Genomic DNA, 21,494 nt, shown 5'->3' with positions numbered 1-21,494 from the left:
TATAATAAATTTCACAACTTTTTTAAGGTTGTAATTCATGTACAATAAAACTAATGTTAATGGTGATCCAGTAATGCTTCATTAATCTTAAGATGACACCTCAAATGTTATTAAAAAATTGTGAAATTTATTAAATTTGTAATATTGCTAAATATATTTATAATACCAAATTAAACCCCATATCTTTACAAGATTTAAATAAAATAATATTTTAAAACATGTTTAATTCAAATGATAACCCATTTTAAGAGGATAACCAAATGAAAAACACATAAATACTATATCTAAATTTTGTTTTTTCTATTATAAATGAAAATGATTTTATTATAAATCACACATACCCTATATCTTAAAATGTGTTCTCATTTTTATCTAGAATATTGAAGCACAAAAACATTATTTAGTAATTAAAAGGTATGTGAATCGATTTGAAATATCTCGTAGATATCATATATCCAACATATGCATCATCACCCTTTAAACATTGCATACAACACTATAAAAAGAAATCGGATATACCATATAAATGCATAAAATAATTATAGTTATTATGTCCCAAAAATAGAAAATTTCGTGGAAAAGACAAGACAATCTTCATAACTAGAGTATTCCAGCTTAACACAGTTAAGTCTAATTGTATGTCGAGTTCATGACTCGAGTATTCCAGCTTAACATTGTTAAATTTGATTATATGAATGGTGTTTATTGAGAGGAGTTTATTTTATTGCCATTTTGACATATATTTACTCCAAATTTGAATATCTTAAACAAAATTTTTTAAAATTTTATTTTAAAAAAAAATATATATATATTTTTTTTAGTAATTTACTCTTTTTGTATTGAAAAGGTGGGAATATATAATATTAAAAAATAGTATACAAAAACAAACAGCTAATTTGTAAAATTCCCCTCCAATTTCTCTTCTCGTCCTCTTTGTCTCTTTCTTTCTTTCAGAGCGAGCTCCAGCTTGGAGGGGTTCATGGAGTCTCTCTCTCTCTCCTCGCAAGCCATGGCCCAGTGGTCCTCAAGCTTCAGATAAAAATGATAGAAAAATTCACAACTGTTACTCTTCTCAGCTCTTGAGTTTCCGTGAGCTCAATTTTTTTTTCTTTTGTGTTTTTTTGCGTGTTGTGGAGGAAAAGAAGCATTTCTAGGGTTTTTGTGTGAAAAAGAATGCCGGCGAACCGATCGAAATCTGAGAAGCACGATGCGGCGGCGAAGCCGGTCCGGCGAGACCCGTACGAAGTGCTCGGTGTCTCCAAGAACTCCGCGGATCAGGAAATCAAAAGCGCTTATCGAAGAATGGCTCTCAAGTATGCTTCAATTTCTGTGTTTTCAGCTCGTGTTTTTAGCTCATGAAGCATTATTTCTCAGTTTGTGTTTGTGTTTGTGTTTGTGTTTTTTTTTTTTTTTTTTTTTTTTTTTTTTTTTTTTTTTTTTTGAATTTGAATTTGATATAAGTTCATGTGTAATTTCTTTGAAATTTTGAGATATTTGAATGTTGAATATTATGTAATTACCAGAATTTCAATTTTAGCTCGGTTTTTAGCACGCGGTGAGTGTAGAGAGAGAGAGAGAGAGAGAGAGTCAACAAGGACTATGCAGCTAGTGATAGCTATTCAAAGCAGTAGCTCTGTGCGAGTGATGCTGGATTTTTGATGCTTGTACGGTGGATATGGTAGTTTTTGTGGTGCCTCTTGTGGTTGCGAGTGAGGTAAATCTAAAAGCTAAACAAGGGTTTGTTAATATTGTTTAGGAGTGTGGAAGAATGCACGTAAAGACGGCCAATCTTGCAGTATCTGTTGGGGGTTGTGGGGCGTGAACGAGAAGCCTTTATTCGGTTCAAGTAACACTTGGTTCCTTGTAGTTGTCAACTGCCACTTGTTGTGTTTATATTGTGAAAGAGAGAGAGAGAGCATATAATGGTGAAGGACTGAAACAAGCAAGGGACTCGAGATTTTGTGTTAGGAAGAATGTAGACATTGACACAGTGGATCTTGGGGTCCCATTTTCTTGGGGGAGGATGCAGGGGATGGGAATGAGAAGGGAAGCTCGATTTCACAAATTACGAAGAGTTTTATCTCTTACTTGTCTTTAACTTGATTAGGGATGCTTGATCAGAAAAGAAGTAGTTGATACATGAGCAAACCACAATCAGAAACGTTTTCTTGAGGATGCATGGTGCAAAACCTCAAATTCATTGTGCCTTTTCCTCGTGTAATAGTGGAAATGAATGTCAAGTAGTGTGAACTGATTATAAATGGAAGTACTGGAATGCAGTGTGAAGCTCTAAGTACTAGGGTTCATGTTCATGTGAAGGTTTATCAGTAAGTCTTGTGTCTATATAACCTCCAATAATGTTTCATGTGTGTTTATATGTGTAAGATGATGTGCAAAACATCTGTGCTTTCATTTATACTGGAGTATGCAAATAAGAAGCAAACAATTGAAAATATCACAAAGCACATAATCAATGTGGGTCCTTAACTCCCTTATATTTGTCCTACAATGGTTTTATTTATTTATTTTGTTCTTATTTTTGAAAAGTTAGAGAGAACCCACCCAGATGGAAAAGAATACATGTGCTGACCCTGACCCCAAAATTTTTAAGAATGAGGCTTCATTGTTGTTGTGGAGAGAACCTGCTAAACAACACACTCCCTTATGAAACATCTACATTTTGTGCTCAACATGAGTGCTTTGCAAATTTTGGAGAGTCATTCGAACGGTAAATTTATTGGTGTCTGAGGTTTTCCTCTTGAAGTCAATGGGCTTTTGGCCAAAGTTTTATCCTAAGGTGGATTCCGTTGATTTTTAACTAATGGTATTGGGTTATATACTTATATTTCATGTCCTCTACGTTTTGTGTTGCCATTATTTTTGCTAATATTATTCCACGGTTCCATATCAAGCTGACTTAGATTATCAAAGATACTAAAGTTGTACTATTTCAGGTACCATCCTGACAAGAATGCAAATGATCCTAAAGCAGCTGATATGTTTAAGGAGGTCACCTTTTCCTATAATATCTTGTCTGACCCAGACAAACGGCGTCAGTATGACACAGCCGGTTTTGAGGTGAGATATTAATGCTAGTTTTCAAAAATGTTAATTCTATGTGGTTCATTAAAATCGCTTGTGTTCCTGCTAGAGATGTGACTGTTAATTCTTTGGTCCACCTTTTATTCCAAAAATTCATTATGCATGCAATCATTAAAATTCTGAGAATCCATTTTTATCCTTGGCTTAATATTCAAAACTTATGTGGAACATGGTTTCTTGTTCTTTGTCTAGGCTGTTGAATCAGAAAGCCAAGAATTGGAGCTAGACCTTTCAAGTTTAGGAACTGTGAACACCATGTTTGCTGCACTTTTTAGGTGAGTTTTGCATTTTTCATATTTCATATATTTTTAATTGTAAAAAATAAAAAAAAAAAAAATTCATTGATTTTAACGATTTCTGTGTTAATTTTCATTTTTACTATTTTCTAAATAACAGTAAACTTGGTGTGCCAATCAAGACCACTGTATCAGCAACAGTCTTAGAGGAGGCACTTAATAATTTGGTCACTGTTCTTCCACTACCAATGGGGCAACCTATATCTAAGAAGGTGAGTCATTCTTATTCCAGTTGAGCCTTCATTTTTTTTTTTTTCGTGGTGTGCTGATCTGAATTATTATTATTATTTTTTAATTAACAGGTTGAGAAGCAGTGTCCTGATTTTAATTTTTTGTTTTTAATTTCTTAACTAACAGGTTGAGAAGCAATGTGCTCACTTCTATTCTGTCAGGATAACAGAAGAGGAAGCACGATCTGGATTTGTATGTCGAGTGCAATCGTCTGACAAAAGCAAGTTCAAGGTGATAAACCTCTGTCACACATGCATTGGAAACTACATCTATTTAAAAAATTTATCCCTGCTTTTAAGGTTTTCTTTCTAGTCTTCTGAAGCTAAATATCTCTGTTGTGGTTAAGATTACATATGTAACAGAAGTCAAAATGGTTTGCTTGGTGTATTTTTCAGAACATGAGATTACATTATTTCAAACATATCAAAGCTCAGCAATTTCTATATTTATCTTAAATCTATGTCAATGTTTTATTATTGATAATATTAACTTCTATATTTACAAGTGATCCTTTAATTACTTGTTATTCTCTCCCTCTCTCTGATTTTTGGCTTTCCTAAATGATCAAGCTGTACATGGTGTACTTTCCTTGTTGCTTGCTGATAGACCACTTAAGATCACAGCCTCAGACTAGACTATTGATTTCCTAGTCTGTGTTGAAGATTGAGCTGTATCTGTTCCATCTCTTAAGTCTTTCAAGAATGAACTTAAAAGACAATAAGTTTTGGGTCTGGTCAGTTGTTCCACAAATGAGCCTGCAGCCAGTCTATTTATGTCATTATGACCAGTTACTCTGCTTTAAATTACTAAAGAAGTAGTGCCTGGATTACAGCATTAAAATACAAAGTTCAATCTTTCAGCTTGTGAGACGAATGTTGGGGACATGTATTTCCCTATTTCTCACACAGGTGAGTTGGCGCTATTGTTATCCCTTTGTCATGATTTTTAAACATGTACAATGATCTGGGAATTTCTTCTTTCAGCGCCTCAGAAAATAATCAAATTTTGGGGGTCCTTTCCTGATTAGATTGTGCAGTGTGTATGACTTAGTTTCTCCTTAGTTCGATAAATTAAACCTTAAAAATCTTAGATTGTATAATTTTTATTTTATTTTAAATTTGTTTCAATCATTGACTTCAGAGTATCATAGCCTATTTTCTTTGTTTGAATTTTATAAAATACATATATGTACAATTTACTTAGTATTTAGGAAAAACCATACATGTTGAGTAATTGCCTAAATAACAGTACTTTCTTTCATGGATAATCACCATTACCTAATATATTAGCCTTTTGCAGTTGTTGTATTTTGATCGGGAAGAGAATAACGGCTTAAGCCTAGCGCTGCAGGTATCACGCATCTTCTCCTTTCATTTGAGTTGGTTATGAATCATTCTCGTAATTAGGACTCTCCATCCTAATGAGCATGGAAGTAGAGTAAAATTGTTGCTAGATGAATAGAATTGAACTATTATGATTTTAATGGCATGATTTCAATCTTTTGGTTTTACAAGATCACATGCTTGTGTCTCATTGTTTCTGTGTAAACATAAGTTTCATCCAAATTTATGGTTCACAACTCTTGCAAATGTAGACTTTGTTTTCTCTTTAAATTTTATTGAATTTTTTTGAATAAATAACTGCATTGGTCTTGCTTTTTTCTTGAAATACTTAATCTAGCACAGAATGTTAGCATTTAATCAAAAGTTTTGAGTGATGGCGATGAGGAGCTGAGTTACAGTCCCTTGTATTCAGCAGTAGCACTGCTGTATATTCACTCATGCACACACATTGTAGGGTAACAACTATCGTGTCATTTTGGGGGATCTTTGATAATTCTTTGCAACATTAAGTGTCATACTGTTACATGTGTCTTTTAGGACCTTACTTCTTATTAGCATCTTCTGATGCCATTTCTACTGAATATCATGCATAACATTCTATTGGTTTTGTTCAAGTTGCTTATACAAAATGTATTTCCTGTAGGAGGACAGTGCCAAAACAGGGAAGGTCACATCTGCTGGAATGTACTTTCTTGGTTTTCCTGTTTATCGGTTGGATCAAACAATGAATTCGGTGAGCTGATGATATTACAATAATATATTATTCAACTTCCAGTTTGGCTTGTCAATTCTTTTTATCTAATTTTTAGAATTGTTGTGGCACCAGGTGGCTGCTTCAAAAGATCCAGATGCTGCCTTCTTCAAAAAGTTGGATGGATTTCAGCCATGTGAAATAACTGAATTGAAGGCTGGCGACCATGTCTTTGCTGTTTATGGTCAGTAATTGACAAGTAACCAGTTAGATTTTATTATGTTTATCAATTACATAGGTATTTGGTTGAACCTGATGACCACCTTCATCTTCTGGCAAATTTATTCAAGGTGACAACTTTTTTAGAAGTGCAAGCTACACAATAGAGGCTCTCTGTGCTGCACCTTTTAAAGAAGAAAAGGAGTATCTTAGAGCTGTAGAAACTCAAATTCTAACAAAAAGAGTGGAAATATCAAAGTTTGAAACTGAATACCGAGAGGTCTGGACTTTGACATAATCAGTGCTTATGGCCTTATAAATACTTATCTTTTTCTGAATTTTCACATCAAGTTTTGACAGGTTTTGGCACAATTTACAGAGATGACCAATAGATATGCACAGGAAATGCAAGCAGTGAGTTATTGTGAAAACTTGTTGCCTAATTAGTTTTACATGGGGAAATGATGTTTTAGTACATTGATAGTTTATAAGATGCACTGATCGAGTTTTTCTTGACTCTTGATGTATGTTTGTTTTGCAGATTGATGAGCTTCTTAAGCAACGGAATGAAATGCATGCATCGTACACAAGTGCTCCTCCAATGAAGCGGAGTAGGAGCAAGAGCAGAGGTTCCTTCAAGGAGGCCAAAGAAGATGGCCCAGTGAAAGACAAGAAATCTACAATGAGGGATCGGCCTAAGAAGAAGAAATGGTACAATATCCACTTGAAGGTTGAAAAGAGAAAACCTTGCTGAAGAGGGTGAGAATTGTGGCATATACTTTCCTTGTTATCTGTCTTTCCATTTTGACAATGGTTTACTGTAGAAATAAATTACTCTGATGTTACAGGGAAGCTAAATCAGGTAGCGTGCACTCATTTTTTTTTGTTGCATTCGCTTGGCATCTTGTGAACAAAGTAGGAGGCTAAGCATTGCTGCAAGAGTGTTGATCAATGATGATTCTGGTGGAATGTTTCCATTTCTCTAGCATGCTGAGGATGACAACATCTCATTGTTATTGTAGAATTCTTTTTTTTCCCTCATTGCCTTGGTCGTTCTCTTGTTCTTTTTCGTCAGTATCTTCGACCAGCATACCTGTAAATTGCATAATCTTATTCATGAAGTTCAGTTCAACAACTTGTAGCATGGGGTGTATTTTTGGATTAAAAAAAAAATGAAAATATGGCAAGACATTTCCTGATGCTTGAAAATCCCAGTTAGTAAGATATTGGATTTCATTCGTCTTCCCGATTTCATTCGTCTTCCCTCAACGTGTGGGGGTTAATTTACTGTACTTGCTTTTTCTTGTTCAGGTTCTGTGGCCCTTCAGTTAAGGTTTGATGGCTGTTTTTTTTGTGGTTTCAGAAATTTTGTGACCTGGTTTACAAACACCACAATCTATTGGCTTGAATCATGATTTCAGTAACATGACCTGCTTAGAACTATAATGCATGGTGGCTGGGCTCTTGTAATCCAAACGTGTTCCAAACCCATACTGGTCGAATGATCCTACCTGCACACGTAGCTGCTTGATTTTTTTTTTTTTTTTTTTTAATAAGCCAAAAAATTATCAACTTGGGGTTCATCACTTTATGTACCAAAACATGAAAATAGATACCAATGGCCAGTTTGGAGGGAGGGGGAGAGAAAGGAAGTAGAGTAGAGTTAGTTGGAAATTAAGCCTACTCACAATTTTTGGCCAACTCTATTCTACTCCACCTTCATTCAAACTGGCTATAAAGCTTCTCTCTAGAAGGCTAGAAACTACAGTTTTGTCGGTAATATACTCAGTTCTGCTCTGCGCACAAATTTGGAATTTCTCAAGAAATTGGCCATTATGTTGTTGGAATCAAAGGCACAAGCCTCCTGCACTGTCTCAAATTTTTGCAAAATTTATGGCCAGAAAACATCAAAATATGACAGTTTTTGGTGCATTGTATCTTTTTTCCTCGACTTATTATGAGTGGGGGAAAGGAGAATTCTTCTCATAAGGGAGATTGAACTGTGTCATATTGAAATATAAAACTTTTGATATGATCTCAAATTAGTCTTTTACGTGGCTGGTAGTCATTTTACAATATCAGGATATGTTTTTTATGAAATTGTAATTTGCTTTTAACAAAGCTATCGTAAAACAGTTGTACAACTAATCATTTTCTCATATACATTGTTTTTTGGCTGAAAAGTAGTGCTCTTCATACCATATGTACAAAAAATCCACAAAATTGGAGGCAAAACTTGTTGCCTAACTTGAGAAAAATGTTAGAATTGAGAATTTGGTATAAAAAGACTTATTTATAACAAGATAGCAACATGGTTTTTCCAAATAAAAGGGTTCGAATCAATATATATATGTGGTGACCAAAAACTTTGTTCTCAATTTGTATTTGGGCCCCAATTTATTTATGTGTGGGATGTGTCACGATCCTACAAACTAGGTTCTGAACTTCGCCTTTCTTGCCTTCCTCCAACCCTTAATATAATGTTGTTCACCACTCTCCCCCCCCCCCCCCCCCGCGCGCGCGCGCGCGCGTTTCCCACTGGTTCCCTGTGTTTCCCTTACTCTTCCTTTGATTTTTTCCAACCCTTTTGCATGTTCACCTTCTCCTCCTTTTATAGTCTCTCCTTTGTGGGGGGAGTTATCATTACTTCCCAACTTGACACACTTTCTTATATCTATCTGAATCCTCAGGAATCCTCACGACTTCAGAGGACTTTCTTGGAACTTGTTCCGGATGTCAATTAGTGTTTGGCAGTGAACTCCCCAAAGTTATTAAACAATGTTTGGTTTCGACTTCAAATGGCTATTCTCCCTCGGTCTTTCCTTTGGCTGGCTTGTCGGTGTTGGGCCCAACTTGGCCCAAGCGTAACTCTATTTTACCAAGGACTTGCCCATTTTGTTAGCGAGCTAATCTCATCTCCTTTGTATCTAACTTTAGCCATATGGGCTGACCACACTGTAACAGGCCTTAGCCTCATGGGCCCCTCTTTGTGTTGGGCTTTGGTGACATGGGCCATTCACGGTTTAGGGGCCCGAGCCCCTACAATATATATATATATATATATATATAGAAAACCACATCCTTTGAGATTTTCTTTATACATCAATTATTTATATTAGAGAATTTAAATGATTATATATATAAGAAATATTTTTATTTGTAATTATAAATTGATTTAAAATATGACATTCTTCCTTATATGAGAAAGTATTTTTATTTATAATGATAATAATAATAATTGATTTAAAATGTTTAGTCGTTTTGGCAACAATTGACACAAAGGTCATAATAAAATTAAATATTTGTGAATTCAGTAAAATTAGTCCTAATTAACCATTTAGATTTCTTAACTTCTTTTAGTGATATAATGAATGTCAATTCGAGTTAGCGTGTCGTATTCATGTCGTGTTGAGATAAGAGTATTTGACTAAATAGCTCAACCTGAACCCGACCCATTTAATAATTGTGTCATGACCCTTCAACCCTAACCTGACATGTTAATAAGGTGGATTGACATGACCCGACCCACTTGACATGCTTAATAAACGGGTCATATTAGGTTAACACAAATGTGACACAACCCATTTCAACCCACTAAATATTAAATATAATATCTATATAGAAAAAATTTATTTACATCCCAAAAGTAATGCATACACTTCAAGTTTTCAACTCACATTCAAAATAATATAGTTCAACAAAAATATAACATCCGTATAGAAATACATTCTTTACACTCCAAAAGAAGTGCATATAATTCAACCCAAATTCAAAATAACACAGTAGGGTTTGTAGGGTTTAGAGATCTAGGGTTTGTAAAATTTTAATTTACAATTATTTCACTTATAAGTTTTGTAATTACTCACTTTTCTTTCTAAATTTAAAATATAGGTTGGATATAAAAGGTATTTGAAAATTTTAAAATAAAATGAATATTTATTTGTTATACGAGTTAAATGAGTTGTGTTAAATGTGTCATTTCGAGTTGACACAAATAAATTGGCATATCAAATATGTCTACTGCGGGCAATGTTATTAAACCCGACTCGGCTTGGCCAATTAGACTAATAACTCGGTGACCTAGCACATAGACAAGTCCGAGTCATCAATTAGATTGAATGTGCACAAAACCTAGTCAAAACCGATAAAACTCGGCGGGTTTTAAGCAAACTGTGTGACCTAGCTGGGTTTGTAAATTGTGCAAAATTACATTAATAAGTCCATCCCATTGACTTCTTTATTGTTTAATGTGTGATAATATGGTAATTTAAATAAGAGAAAACTTAAAGAAATATAAAAAAATGCATCGTTTTCTCACTTCTCTATTGACTCACACTATTCTACCCATCACTTTTTACTATTTCAATTCCCCAAACTTGCAACTGTGCATCAATTTTCTACTATGAACATATCACTTTTTAGTTTCATGTGGCTAGTTAGCACATAAATATAAGTATACCAGTATATATTATCTTATACTACTATTTAAGGGGCTTCTTCGATTTGGGATCCAGATTTTTTTATATTAAAAAATGCCCCTACACTTCTATGTTTAAGTAGAGACAAAACTAAATGACAATTCAGTAAGAATACAACTCTAACTCCCACTAAAATATTGCTTAAAAAATAAGGTCACTCTTCTGTTAATTTTCAAATTGTTTTATTCACTTATAAATTAAATTCTCAAAATAAAAATTATATATAAAAATAAAGACAATTTTTTTTTTTTTTTGGCTATAAAATTGGACTGCTAAGCCTAAAGTTTTCACTTTTTTTTTCTTCTCCTTTTTTTCTCCTTTATTAAGACTCAAACGTTACTCTCTACTCTTCTTCTTTTATTTTATTTATTTATTTTTTAAATTTTTTAAAATTTATTTTATTTTATTCGTTTCTTTTCTTTTCTTCTAAATTCTAATCTCATGTCTTTGTTTTTTTTTTTTTTTTTTCAAATCACTTCTTCTTTATTTTAGAATTATTAAAAAAAGTGATTTTTAATGTACTCCCTTTTAGGGGTGTCAATTCGGGTTAGCATATCAGGTTCGTGTCTTGTCGAGGTAGGAGTATTCGACTAAATGGCTCAACCCTAACCCAACCCATTTAATAATCGTGTCATGACCCTTCAACCCTAACCCGGCCTATTAATAAGGCGGGTTGACCTAATCCAACCCATTTGACATGCTTAATAAACAAGTCGTGTTGGGTTGACATGAATGTAACACAATCTATTTCAACCTGCATAATATTAAATATAACATCCATTTAGAAATGATTTTTTTTACATCCCAAAAAGCAGTGCATATACTTCAAGTTTTCAACCCATATTCAAAATAATATAGTTCAACAAAAATATAACATTCATTTAGAAATAAGTTCTTTACACTCCAAAAGAAGTACATACACTTTAACCTAAATTCAAAATAACAAAGTTTAACAAAAATAAAATAATATAGTTCAACAAAAATATAATATCCTTGAAATTTGCCAAATGCTAAGTATCAATATTAAAAGAATTTGAGCAAACAGTAGACTAATCCTGACTATGACCACTATTACCATCCATAGATTCTTTGTTGATGTCCAAATTTATAACATCTTCCACAAGCTCATCCAATTTCATTTGTACAAGTTCTATGCCCCCCACAACCCCCCCCCTAAAAAAAGTATTAGTAGTTCTAGGGTCTGTAAAGTTTCAATTTCTAATTATATCCTTTATAAATTTTTGTAATTACTCACTTTTCTTTTTAAATTTAAAATATATGTTGGATATAAAAAAGGTATTTGACAAATCTAAAATAAAATAAATATTTATTTGTTATATGAGTTAAATGGGTTGTGTTAAATGAGTTATTTTGGGTTGACACAAATAAATTGGCATGTCAAACGTGTCTATTGTGGGTTATGCGGGTTGACCCGCTTATGACACGTTTCCTATCGTGTTGCTTTCGGATCAACTTGTTTATGACCCAAACCCATTAAGGCCCAATCCTAACCCGAAAAAACCCGTGTCGGGTTTGTGTTGTGTTCGTGGGTTGGGTCGAGCATTGACACCCCTACTCCCTTTTTCCTTATTAATTTATTTATGTTATAGTGTTTGAATTGTTTTCTCTTCACAATTGTTAGTACTTTTTTTTTTTTTTTTTCCATTTTAATGAATGTGTTTTTTATGTCCAAAATAAAAATCACTATGCGTGTGGTTTAACTAGATAGAAAAGAGAAACGTTTCAAATTGAGATGAATGGAAAATGCGTGCAATGAGGCTAGTATGGTTTATTGTTTAATTCTTGTTTTATCTTCTTTTGTTTACGTTTTGTTTTGTTTTTTGTTTTTTGTTTTTTTGTTTTTTGTTTTTTTTGTTTTTTTTGTTTTTTTGTGTTTTATTTGTTAACTACTTTAAGTTTAAGTCTTTAACATTTATTTTTCTATTCTTTTATTTACGTAATTTGAGATCTATCTTTTTTTGTTAATATAAGATTTAAAGACTTGTAATAAAATTTTATTTAGCAAATACTTTGTTGCAATCTTATGACATTCATTTATTTTGCTTGTGAATTTTATAAAATTTTTAATGCTATTACTTGTGAAAGCTTGATTTTGAATTATATTAGCGAGTTTAATTTAGGCATATGCCCTTTTTTTTTTTGTTAATTTACATGTTCGTATTATGATTTTTCAAACTTATATATATATATATATATATAAATAACTTTTAAAATCTTTTTATTTGATCATGTGGTTCGACTATTGACCCACGGTTGAACCAGTGATCCATCTCATAGACCGAGTCAACCTCTGGCTTGGGTTTAATAACTATGATTGCGGGTCACATAGGTTGACCCGCTTATAACACATTTCTTATTGTGTTACTTTTGGGTCAACTCATTTATAACTTAAGTCCGCTAAGACCTAACCTTAACACACAAAAACTCGTGTTGTGTTTGCAGGTTATGTCAAATTTTGACACCCCTAATATATTTTATATATATATATATATATATAACACCAACATTGTAGTATTTATTATATAAAATTAAAAAGTTTACTAATATGATAAATAAATAATTTTTTATATTAATTATTTTAAGATAATGAAATTTTGATGTCAATTTTCTAAAATTTATATGAGAAAAAATTGATTAGAAATATGATATTCTTGTACAAATTTAGTTACTTTTGCAATAGTGTAAACAAGATCCAAGGAAAAAATAATAATAATAATAATACACAATCAAGAATATAAAAATAAGTTTATATATATATATATATAGAGAGAGAGAGAGAGAGAGAGAAACGGTTCAAAAAGCACTATCTTACTTAATTAATATAGCATGTTTTAGTGTTGACTCTCTTATTTATTATAATAAATTATGAAATTATCTTCTATTTTAGTATTTTCTCCTTCTTGTTGAACCACTTAAAAAAAATCTCTCTCATATATATATTTTAAGTCTGTGGCTTTTCTCTTGCCATATTTAAAAGAAGAGTATGCTAAAGACAAACAATTAAATTTTTTACTAAGTATTGATGTGGTGTGGTCCACATTAGCTTTTAAAAACAATTATTGAAGGATATTTGTATCTTTATTTATGAAAATGATATTTGCATTTTTTTTTTAGTAGACATGAATCTGGCTTATCTATGTCAGTTACAATATCATGCAATTTTCAAATTTGTAAACACATATAGTATGATCAAATTCTTATATCACTCTTATTGTTTTTCTGATTTGTTTATAAATTAGAGCACTAAATATTACAATTTTTAGAAGTAAGATTATTGAAATATTGGAGGAAACTAACAAAATGCACCTCACATCATATGGGAACTAGGCTAGTTGAGAATAAAGTATGTATCTCGATGTGATGTGATTAACATTATACAAAGTGTAGTACAATGGGTTTAGGGTCCATTGAGCTTATACATTAATAACCTCCCTCAAACTCACTAATAAACTTGAGTGATGGATGAAAATCTTGGAATTTTATATGGTTTCTAGGAGTGGTATACTTGCGTGAAATTAGCCCAATTAGAGTGGAGACTTGAGCTATCTTAACTGGAATGGGTCGTCTAAATTTTTGCCCCTTGTCCTATGTATACGTGTGCCTTGAATTCTCCATCAATAGAAACAGACCATGTGGTGCAAAATCTATCTATCAAAAAGAGTATAAAATAAGAATCTTTAAAAGTATCAAGACACTGGTGCAAAAACTCGTGATACTACAAGATAAGGAAATTCACAAAAAGAAAATGGGACAGAATACAAGACTCAAACATGACTCAAGCTCATAATTCTACATATCCACAAGGTACGAGCAGTGTTAATTATGTGTTCAATAACATCACTAGTTCATTATAGTGAAACTAATCTCAAAAACAGGAGACAGACGCTCTGTCAATTCATAAATTGGTGCAATTTGTCCATCTACTCCATAACAATGTAGGTGAATTGCTAGAAAAGTCAAAATTGCACTAAGAAAAAAAAAAGGGAAAAAAAGGCCATATTGCAGTCCACAAACATACCCAATACAGTGTTTTGAGAACATACACAAGTTGGAAGTCATCACAGAGCATTTGTGATCCTCTTCATCTCAGCTGACCTCCTGGGGTCTGGTTCTTCGATTGCTCTCTCAGTGAGTACTTGCTTGATACGGCACATTGACTTCCTCACCTTAAATTTCATTCAAAACCAAAAATCACCAAAATGCCAATTAGTAATTTTGGTTCCAGAAATATGGAGGAAAAGTAAAAACATATGGAACAAATTTAAGGCCTAATGGTCATCTTGCCAACCAATTGAAACAGACATATCCAATGTGGTAATTCTAGTTACAGACAGTACTTAATGTGAAATGCAAGTTGAATTTCAGAATAAACTAGCAGCTAAAAGCAAAGAAAAATTGAGAAATATGGCCAATTGACCCAGAAAGGTTTTTATATCAAATGTATATAACTAGTTTCTAGCTATGACTCAACGTACTAAACCAATTAAGAAATCCGAGGATTTGTTGCAGCAATTTCAAGTAATGATTAGGTTTAATGTAATGAAACCATTTACTTTTCATTTTTAAACATTCGTCAGGTTTTCCTCCTAAAGAAAATTTGATTAATTTCACATGCCTTTTTTTGGCAGAGCAATCCAAATGGCAAATAAAAAAAATGAAATGGATATAACTAAAATGATGTGGATATGCCTACATTGCCAAACCTATTTCACGTAACTCATCGCAGTTATACCAGTCAATGGTTGAGAATTGAGATAGAACGAGATCATGTAATCAGTTGCACTTTGCTGCACTCTAAGACTTTGGCAGTCACATTCTGACTTGGAGACTAAAACTACCATGACCAAGAAAGAAGAGAATCTTTAAAAAGCCAGTCCACAAAGAGTTCATCCCTCTACATTAAAAGAATGTAAAGTACTTCAAGTAGCATGGTCTTTGTTCAAATTATTGATAACATTCATGAGTCAGATGGTTCATATCTTTAAAAAAAATATATGAACCATCTGACTCATGAATGTTGCCAATAATTTTAATGATTCATATCTTAAAAAAAAAATTAAAAAGAAAAGAAGAAGCAGGCTGAGGCATGCTTCGTGCTTCAAAGCGCCAGAAAAGCGTGCCTAAGGCAAGCTTCATTAAATGAGCAAAGCATTTAAACCTTGGGCCTTTGAGCTTTAAGCATGCTTTCAGCAACACTTTAAACTAAGGGGAAACCTTTTACTGATTAGTTGTAAAGAGTTCATGAAGTTTAATTAAAAAAAATTGAGGTTATCTTTGGGAGCAGAAACTGCCTGAAAAATGATTGCAGTACTTTCATTTACCATTGGATTACAGTCCAACCTTGAAAATAAATAATTTATTCAAAAAAATCAAAGCTAACATGGTTAAATTCAAACAAATCAAACACAACACGGTCAAACTGGTATTTCAAGAATTTGAATCTCAATTCCCCAAGCAAATAGCCAATCAAATACCACAAACCAATGTATGAGGAAAGGCAATTCAAGGCAAGTGATGAGATATAGAAGCTTGGCACTAGAAGGGACCAAAATGGGGTTTCACCGCATCCCTAACGGTGTTCCAGAAGGTTAAATGGGTAATGACATACATAGGCACTTACCTTCTTAGATCCCTTGGAAATGGAATTGGATCACTTATTTGGCATGGATTATTTTTGCCAACTTATTTTATCATTTACCTTATTTTTGCTACTATTCATGGATCCCACTGCACTTTTTGATACTATTCATAGGTCTTATTGTATTATTTCAGTTAACTTTTATTTTTATTTGTAGTACTTTTAGCAAAAAAAATTTAGTTTCAGCAAAATAAGCAGATCTCAAACGGACCCTAAATAAATGTTGGTTTCTTTTGGACTATTCCTGCACTAGAATTGCACGGCCAAATGTAACGCCGAGATTGACTTTGAACCTTTTTAGGCTGACTATCAAAGCATAAAACCAAGGTTGTAGGCTATGTTAGCTACTGCCATCAGCTATGTTGAGGAAGAAGTAAAACATCTCAAGGAAATATGTCTCTTCATCATTGAAAAGCACAATCTCTTCTCAATTCCATTTTGTTATGAACAAAGTTTTCCTCCAAGAGAAAAGTTCCTTCAACTCGCTATGTGGCAACACACGCAAAAGATTATCTACGTGTACTTTCAGTCACACTACTTATTTAAATAGTCATGTGACTGTTTGAATGATTTAATACATGTGGATGGTCTTATAAACCATCACGTAATGGGTTGAAAGAGATTCCTCTAAACCGTTTTTTAAGAAAAAAATTTCCTTTTATTATTGTCACATATATTTAAAGAAGAGGAGTTTAATATCTCAAGAGCAATGTCTCGCTCCACTCTGCAGGCACCTTTCATAGTCAAACATTGTATCTAATGCATTTACTTAGTGAATTTGAGTTTTTCTTCTGTGTTTAATAAAGATAATTGCATTCAATTTCTATGTTGAAAAAATGAAAAATAATAAATCATTACATAAGCAAAAATGTCAGTCTGCACAGAAATTGAATTCAAAGAAACAGTAGTGATTTTTTTAAATTCATATTTTGTTCACTAAAAAGGATTCATATAATCAACAAAGTGAAGCACTTACATGGAAACCAAGGGGAAAAAAAAAAGAATATAGGTCATATTGATACTGAACCTTGAACATCAATTTTCAGTATATATAAGTTGATAACACTAAAGTCCCTTATTTATCTACGGGATGAGTATCCCAATAATTTTTCATGAATGGCCATACTAACAGTACATGAGTTTTAGTGATGTCCTGGGTTTGGATAGTTACAGGCTATCTCATCTAAATTATACTAAACCCCTGTACAATTAGCCAAGCATTTGAGGAGCCAGAAATGACAAGAATTACATACTGTGTCAAGGGAGAGGCAAAGCAACAGAGTTATACCTTGGGAATGCGCTCTGGGTTAGGAAACCGTAGATTCTGTGAATGAAGCATCTGGCGTTGAGTCATCAGCATGTTTTTCTCCTTTAACAAGACATACCACAGCTTATTAAGATCATCCCAAGACTTCAATCGCAGTTCAGGAGCCTTCCAACTACGACCTGACAGCACCAAAGCCAAAAGGATGATTATCAATATACATTATTGAGAAAACAGAAAAATTTCAGAATTGAAATTGTTCTATAACGAGTACAATAATTTTTAAATACCAAGGTTTTAATTCATTATATAAATCTATAGAAAAAAAATTATTTTACTGTTTTTATATTAAGATACCAACCCATGGGCCAAGCAAAAAGGGGCTGGGCTAGCTTGGCCTGGCCCGGCCCATTGCCAAACCTTGCTACAAGCTATGGGGTGTGTGTAATTACCAATTATAGAAGGAACAGCCAAGTATCTTATAACATAAAGCCATGAACAATGAATTATTATGACTACTAAATGCAATCAGCAAACAAAATGAAGGAACATGATCAGGCCCAAACCATAGACAACAGGTTTGTCATCATCTACGCTCCTATCAGCCTCAAAGAACTCTTGCAGAGGGTTCAGCTACTCAAAGTCGCCGAGGGTTCCTTCGCAGAATAGAAGTCGCCGCAGCTGTCGCAGAATACGCTTCTGATTTAGCAGCAGCAAACAGTGTTCTCCCAAAAATTCTTGACACTAACATTATTATTATCACCACACTGCATCACAATTCAATTACAGAAGCAGAATTAGGAAACACTCTCATGGCTATTATTCTTTGTAGGCAACACAAACATGAATCCATTTGTTTTGTTGGAAATTGTTTTTTGGAAAAGGACTCATTTCCAAAAGAGAAAAAAAAAAAAAAAAAAAAAAAAAAAAAAAAAAATTTTTGCAACAATGATAGTAACAAGATGAAGAAGATAGCATCATAATGACAAGTTTCATATCCATTACATACATATCCCCATATAGCTTTGGTACTTTGACAAAGCATGCAAGCTCAGTAGTATAAGTTATAATTTTATACAATATTCTAGAAATGAGTCACTGAATCTTTGTCATATGGTTGGACTTTAGACCAACTGGAAAATAAAATAGAAAAATAAAAAGAAAGATCAAGACTTCAATTGCAATGAAATTTTGATCCTCACGATACAAGTACTTTCTTTATTGACATGTGAGAGTACTAAAAATCATGTTTAGCGAGACAAGGACGTTGGAGCCTTCTATGAGACACTCACAAAGGAATCAAACAAGTATGGGCTTGTCAAATACTGAAAATTGAACCAAAAGGAAAATCTTGTGACCAACAGAATTACTTCTCCTTGCAGATCTCCAATAGATATCCAACCCCCATCCCAACCCCTTAAAAAAAAGAAAAAAAAAGAGGAAAATTACAATGTACCTCCTAATTATTTGAAATTATGACCATTTAGTACATAAACTTTTAATTGCTACATTTTAACCCCTTAAAGGTTTGGAATAAAATGAAATTATTAGGGTTCCATCCAAAGTACCCATAATGGTTTTCACTTTTCATTTTAAATCAAACCTTAGGGAGTCAAAATGTAACCAGGGCCGGCTCTTCCCTTAGGCGAGTTAGGCAATTGCCTAAGGCCCCCAAGCCCCAAAATTTTAGAAAAGAACCGGGTAGTAGAAAATTTAGTTTCAAATGAATTACAAAAATAATCTGGCACATCCTTTTAACCAAAAAAACAAAAATTTTGGTAAATCCTATTAAACATTGGTTCTAAACAAAATCATTGATCAGATAAACTACAAATCCGGTCTAAGAGATTAACCACAAATCAAAACAAATAAATCCACTCAAAACCCTAAAAATTTTACCTTTCTCTCTAGTCTCTCTGCTCTCCGCCTCTCTCTAGTCTCCAGTCTCCACTGTTCAGTCTGTTCTCATCTCAGCCTCTCTCTGATTCTCTGCTCTCCGCCTCTCTCAAGTCTCAACTGCTCACCTCACCGTATCAGGTTCTGAGGTTCAGGAATCAGGTATAAAATTATAAATATTTGGGCTTTTATTTGTTAAGAACTTAAGATAACTTTGTTTATTCGGCTGGTTTTGTAACTTTGTTTATCACTGATCAGTTTATCATTATGGCTGCCTGGACTAGGCGTTAAGTTTGGGCCTTCAAGGTTTTTTTTTGGGTGGATGGGTCTTATTAATAAGTCTTGTGTCAATGTTATGGCTGTGCTTAAATTTTTGTTATGCTTGTACTTAAATTTTTTTTTAAAATTTATGCAGGTTGAGATTGTTAAAAACTTGTTATTATTCAGTGAAACTACAACAAAACTTTTTATATAAATCATATTATATTTTTCATTTGCTCTACATTTGAAAGTTATTTTTTATTTTAGTCTTTATAAATATATTATTTGATTAGAAATGTCTACTAGAAAATATGCATCTGGATATGAAAAACTTAAAAAAAGAAAAGAAAAAAAGAAAAATTAATTGAGTCTCAAAAAGGATAAATGGATAAATTTGTTATTAGCAATAAACAAAATATAACACAAAATTTAGATGAAAATATCACAAATGAGCAAGAAATGCACCAAAATAATTTAGAAGAAAATGATGTTCAATTTTGCAATACAACAAATCTTGATAATGAATTTCAAAATAATTTAGAAGAAAATGAAAATAATGATGAAAAATATAATATAAAAATATTAAATAAATATTAATTTAATTAATATATAAGTATAAAAAATGCCATATTTTTAGTTTTTGCCTTAGGCCTCAAAATGTCTAGGGTCGCCCCTGTTTCCCTCTCATCCTCTCTTTGCCTCAACCTACGTCACATCGTGCTCCATGGCTGACCACCAAACTCTCCTTCTAAACCTTCATGGCTGGAGCTTTCAAGATCATCACCTCCAACCACGCACCACTGCTGAAACCCAGCCAAAATCAAATCACGACCACTACCACGACCAAAACCCAGCCAAAATCAAATCGCAACAGAAACCCAGAATCCCACCAAATCACAAATCAAATCACACCCATCGAAATCAAAACACAAAACCCACAAAACAACCAAAATCACAAAATGAAAACACTAAAAGTGAACCCATCGTTAAAAAAACATATATTGGTTTTTTTATTGTATTTTAGAAGAAAAATCATCTTGTTGAACTAATTTTAGATCCAAATTAATCAAACACATACCACAAGCAAGAATGATAGACTGAAAGCAAAGCAAAAAAAAAATGGTATTTCTTAGAAAAGTGTTTTCAGAAAATAGAAAGGGTAAGCAAAATATAAAAACTGTTTACTTCATAATCTCAAATAAATAAATAAATAACCAAAAATCACACACCATAATCTGATGAAGCCTCGTGAGCCACAATTTCACCTAAGAGGATCGTCTGAGTTGAAAGGAAGAAATTTTCATAGTCTTTGGCTCGGCAGCACAATCTTCGATTTCCTTTCTTGACGTGGCTTTCGCTCGCTCCTCTCCTATCAGCTTAGGCGACATATAAAGAGAAATAAAAGGAAGAAGAACAAAGCACCGTGTAAAAAAGAAGAAAGACGGACTGAGATCAAGTGCACTGTCGTAGGTATTTTTTTTACATTTTTTACTCCTTTTTTTTAACTCTCCTTTAATATATTTTATGACGTAAATGCACTTTTAGTCCCTACATTTTGACGTTTTTTCATTTTAGTCCCTACATTTTATTTTTTCCACTTTTAGTCCCTAAAATCAATTAACGCGTTCCATTTTAGTCCTTTCCGTTAGCCCACTACCGGAATTTGCTTAGGTGGCAGCCGGGGGATTAAAATAATAATTAAAATGCCACATCACCATGACACTTCAGCATATAAATTTAAAAAATTAATTTATTAATTTAAAAAAATTAAAAAACATAAAAACAAAATTTAAAACATAAAAATACATCAGTTTGAATCAAACACACAAAAAACCCAGAATTGTGGTGACTTTTTTTCTCTCTCTTCATTCTCTCATCTCCTCTCTCTCTCTCTCTCTCATGTTGCTCTCTCTTCTCTTCAAACCCATTCTCTTCAAGGCTGAAACCCATGGTCATGAACACCATCACTAGAGCCACCCATGGCCGGACCCACTGTCACAGTCCACTGCAAGCCACCACCCATTCTTATTATTTCTCTTCCCTCTCTTCCTTCT

General features: G+C 33.0%; 2 protein-coding genes across 2 annotated transcripts; one reads left to right on the top strand and one right to left on the bottom strand.

Annotated features, from left to right (window-relative positions):
* The first annotated feature begins 881 nt into the window (after positions 1-881).
* LOC115978627 (chaperone protein dnaJ 16-like) lies at positions 882-7,092 on the top strand. The gene is made up of 12 exons (XM_031100460.1): positions 882-1,313; positions 2,955-3,078; positions 3,295-3,377; positions 3,499-3,610; positions 3,756-3,860; positions 4,929-4,979; positions 5,616-5,705; positions 5,799-5,907; positions 6,014-6,162; positions 6,243-6,296; positions 6,424-6,641; positions 6,731-7,092. Exons 1-11 carry the CDS (start codon positions 1,174-1,176, stop codon positions 6,634-6,636), a joined length of 1,230 nt encoding a protein of 409 aa, XP_030956320.1. The 5' UTR covers positions 882-1,173; the 3' UTR covers positions 6,637-6,641; positions 6,731-7,092.
* Positions 7,093-14,152: 7,060 nt separating this feature from the next.
* LOC115979290 (39S ribosomal protein L47, mitochondrial-like) lies at positions 14,153-19,464 on the bottom strand. The gene is given in 5 exon segments (XM_031101290.1): positions 14,153-14,547; positions 17,308-17,465; positions 17,850-17,928; positions 17,930-18,050; positions 19,183-19,464. Coding segments are annotated over 4 exon segments (450 nt in total). The 5' UTR covers positions 18,035-18,050; positions 19,183-19,464; the 3' UTR covers positions 14,153-14,439.
* Between the last annotated feature and the right edge of the window lie 2,030 nt (positions 19,465-21,494).

Source organism: Quercus lobata, chromosome 3 (assembly GCF_001633185.2).
Source record: "Quercus lobata isolate SW786 chromosome 3, ValleyOak3.0 Primary Assembly, whole genome shotgun sequence".
Taxonomy (NCBI): domain Eukaryota; kingdom Viridiplantae; phylum Streptophyta; class Magnoliopsida; order Fagales; family Fagaceae; genus Quercus; species Quercus lobata.
Note: the sequence above shows the minus strand (reverse complement) of the source record. Positions and strands in the feature narration are given on the sequence as shown.

What these genes read in the sequence shown, in the direction of transcription:
- LOC115978627 (XM_031100460.1), top strand. Translation starts at nt 1,174, where the DNA reads ATGCCGGCGAACCGATCGAAATCTGAGAAGCACGATGCGGCGGCGAAG. An exon ending in GCTTAAGCCTAGCGCTGCAG is followed by an intron (nt 4,980 to 5,615) that starts GTATCACGCATC and finishes TATTTCCTGTAG; the next exon opens with GAGGACAGTGCCAAAACAGG. An exon ending in TGGATCAAACAATGAATTCG is followed by an intron (nt 5,706 to 5,798) that starts GTGAGCTGATGA and finishes TTGTGGCACCAG; the next exon opens with GTGGCTGCTTCAAAAGATCC.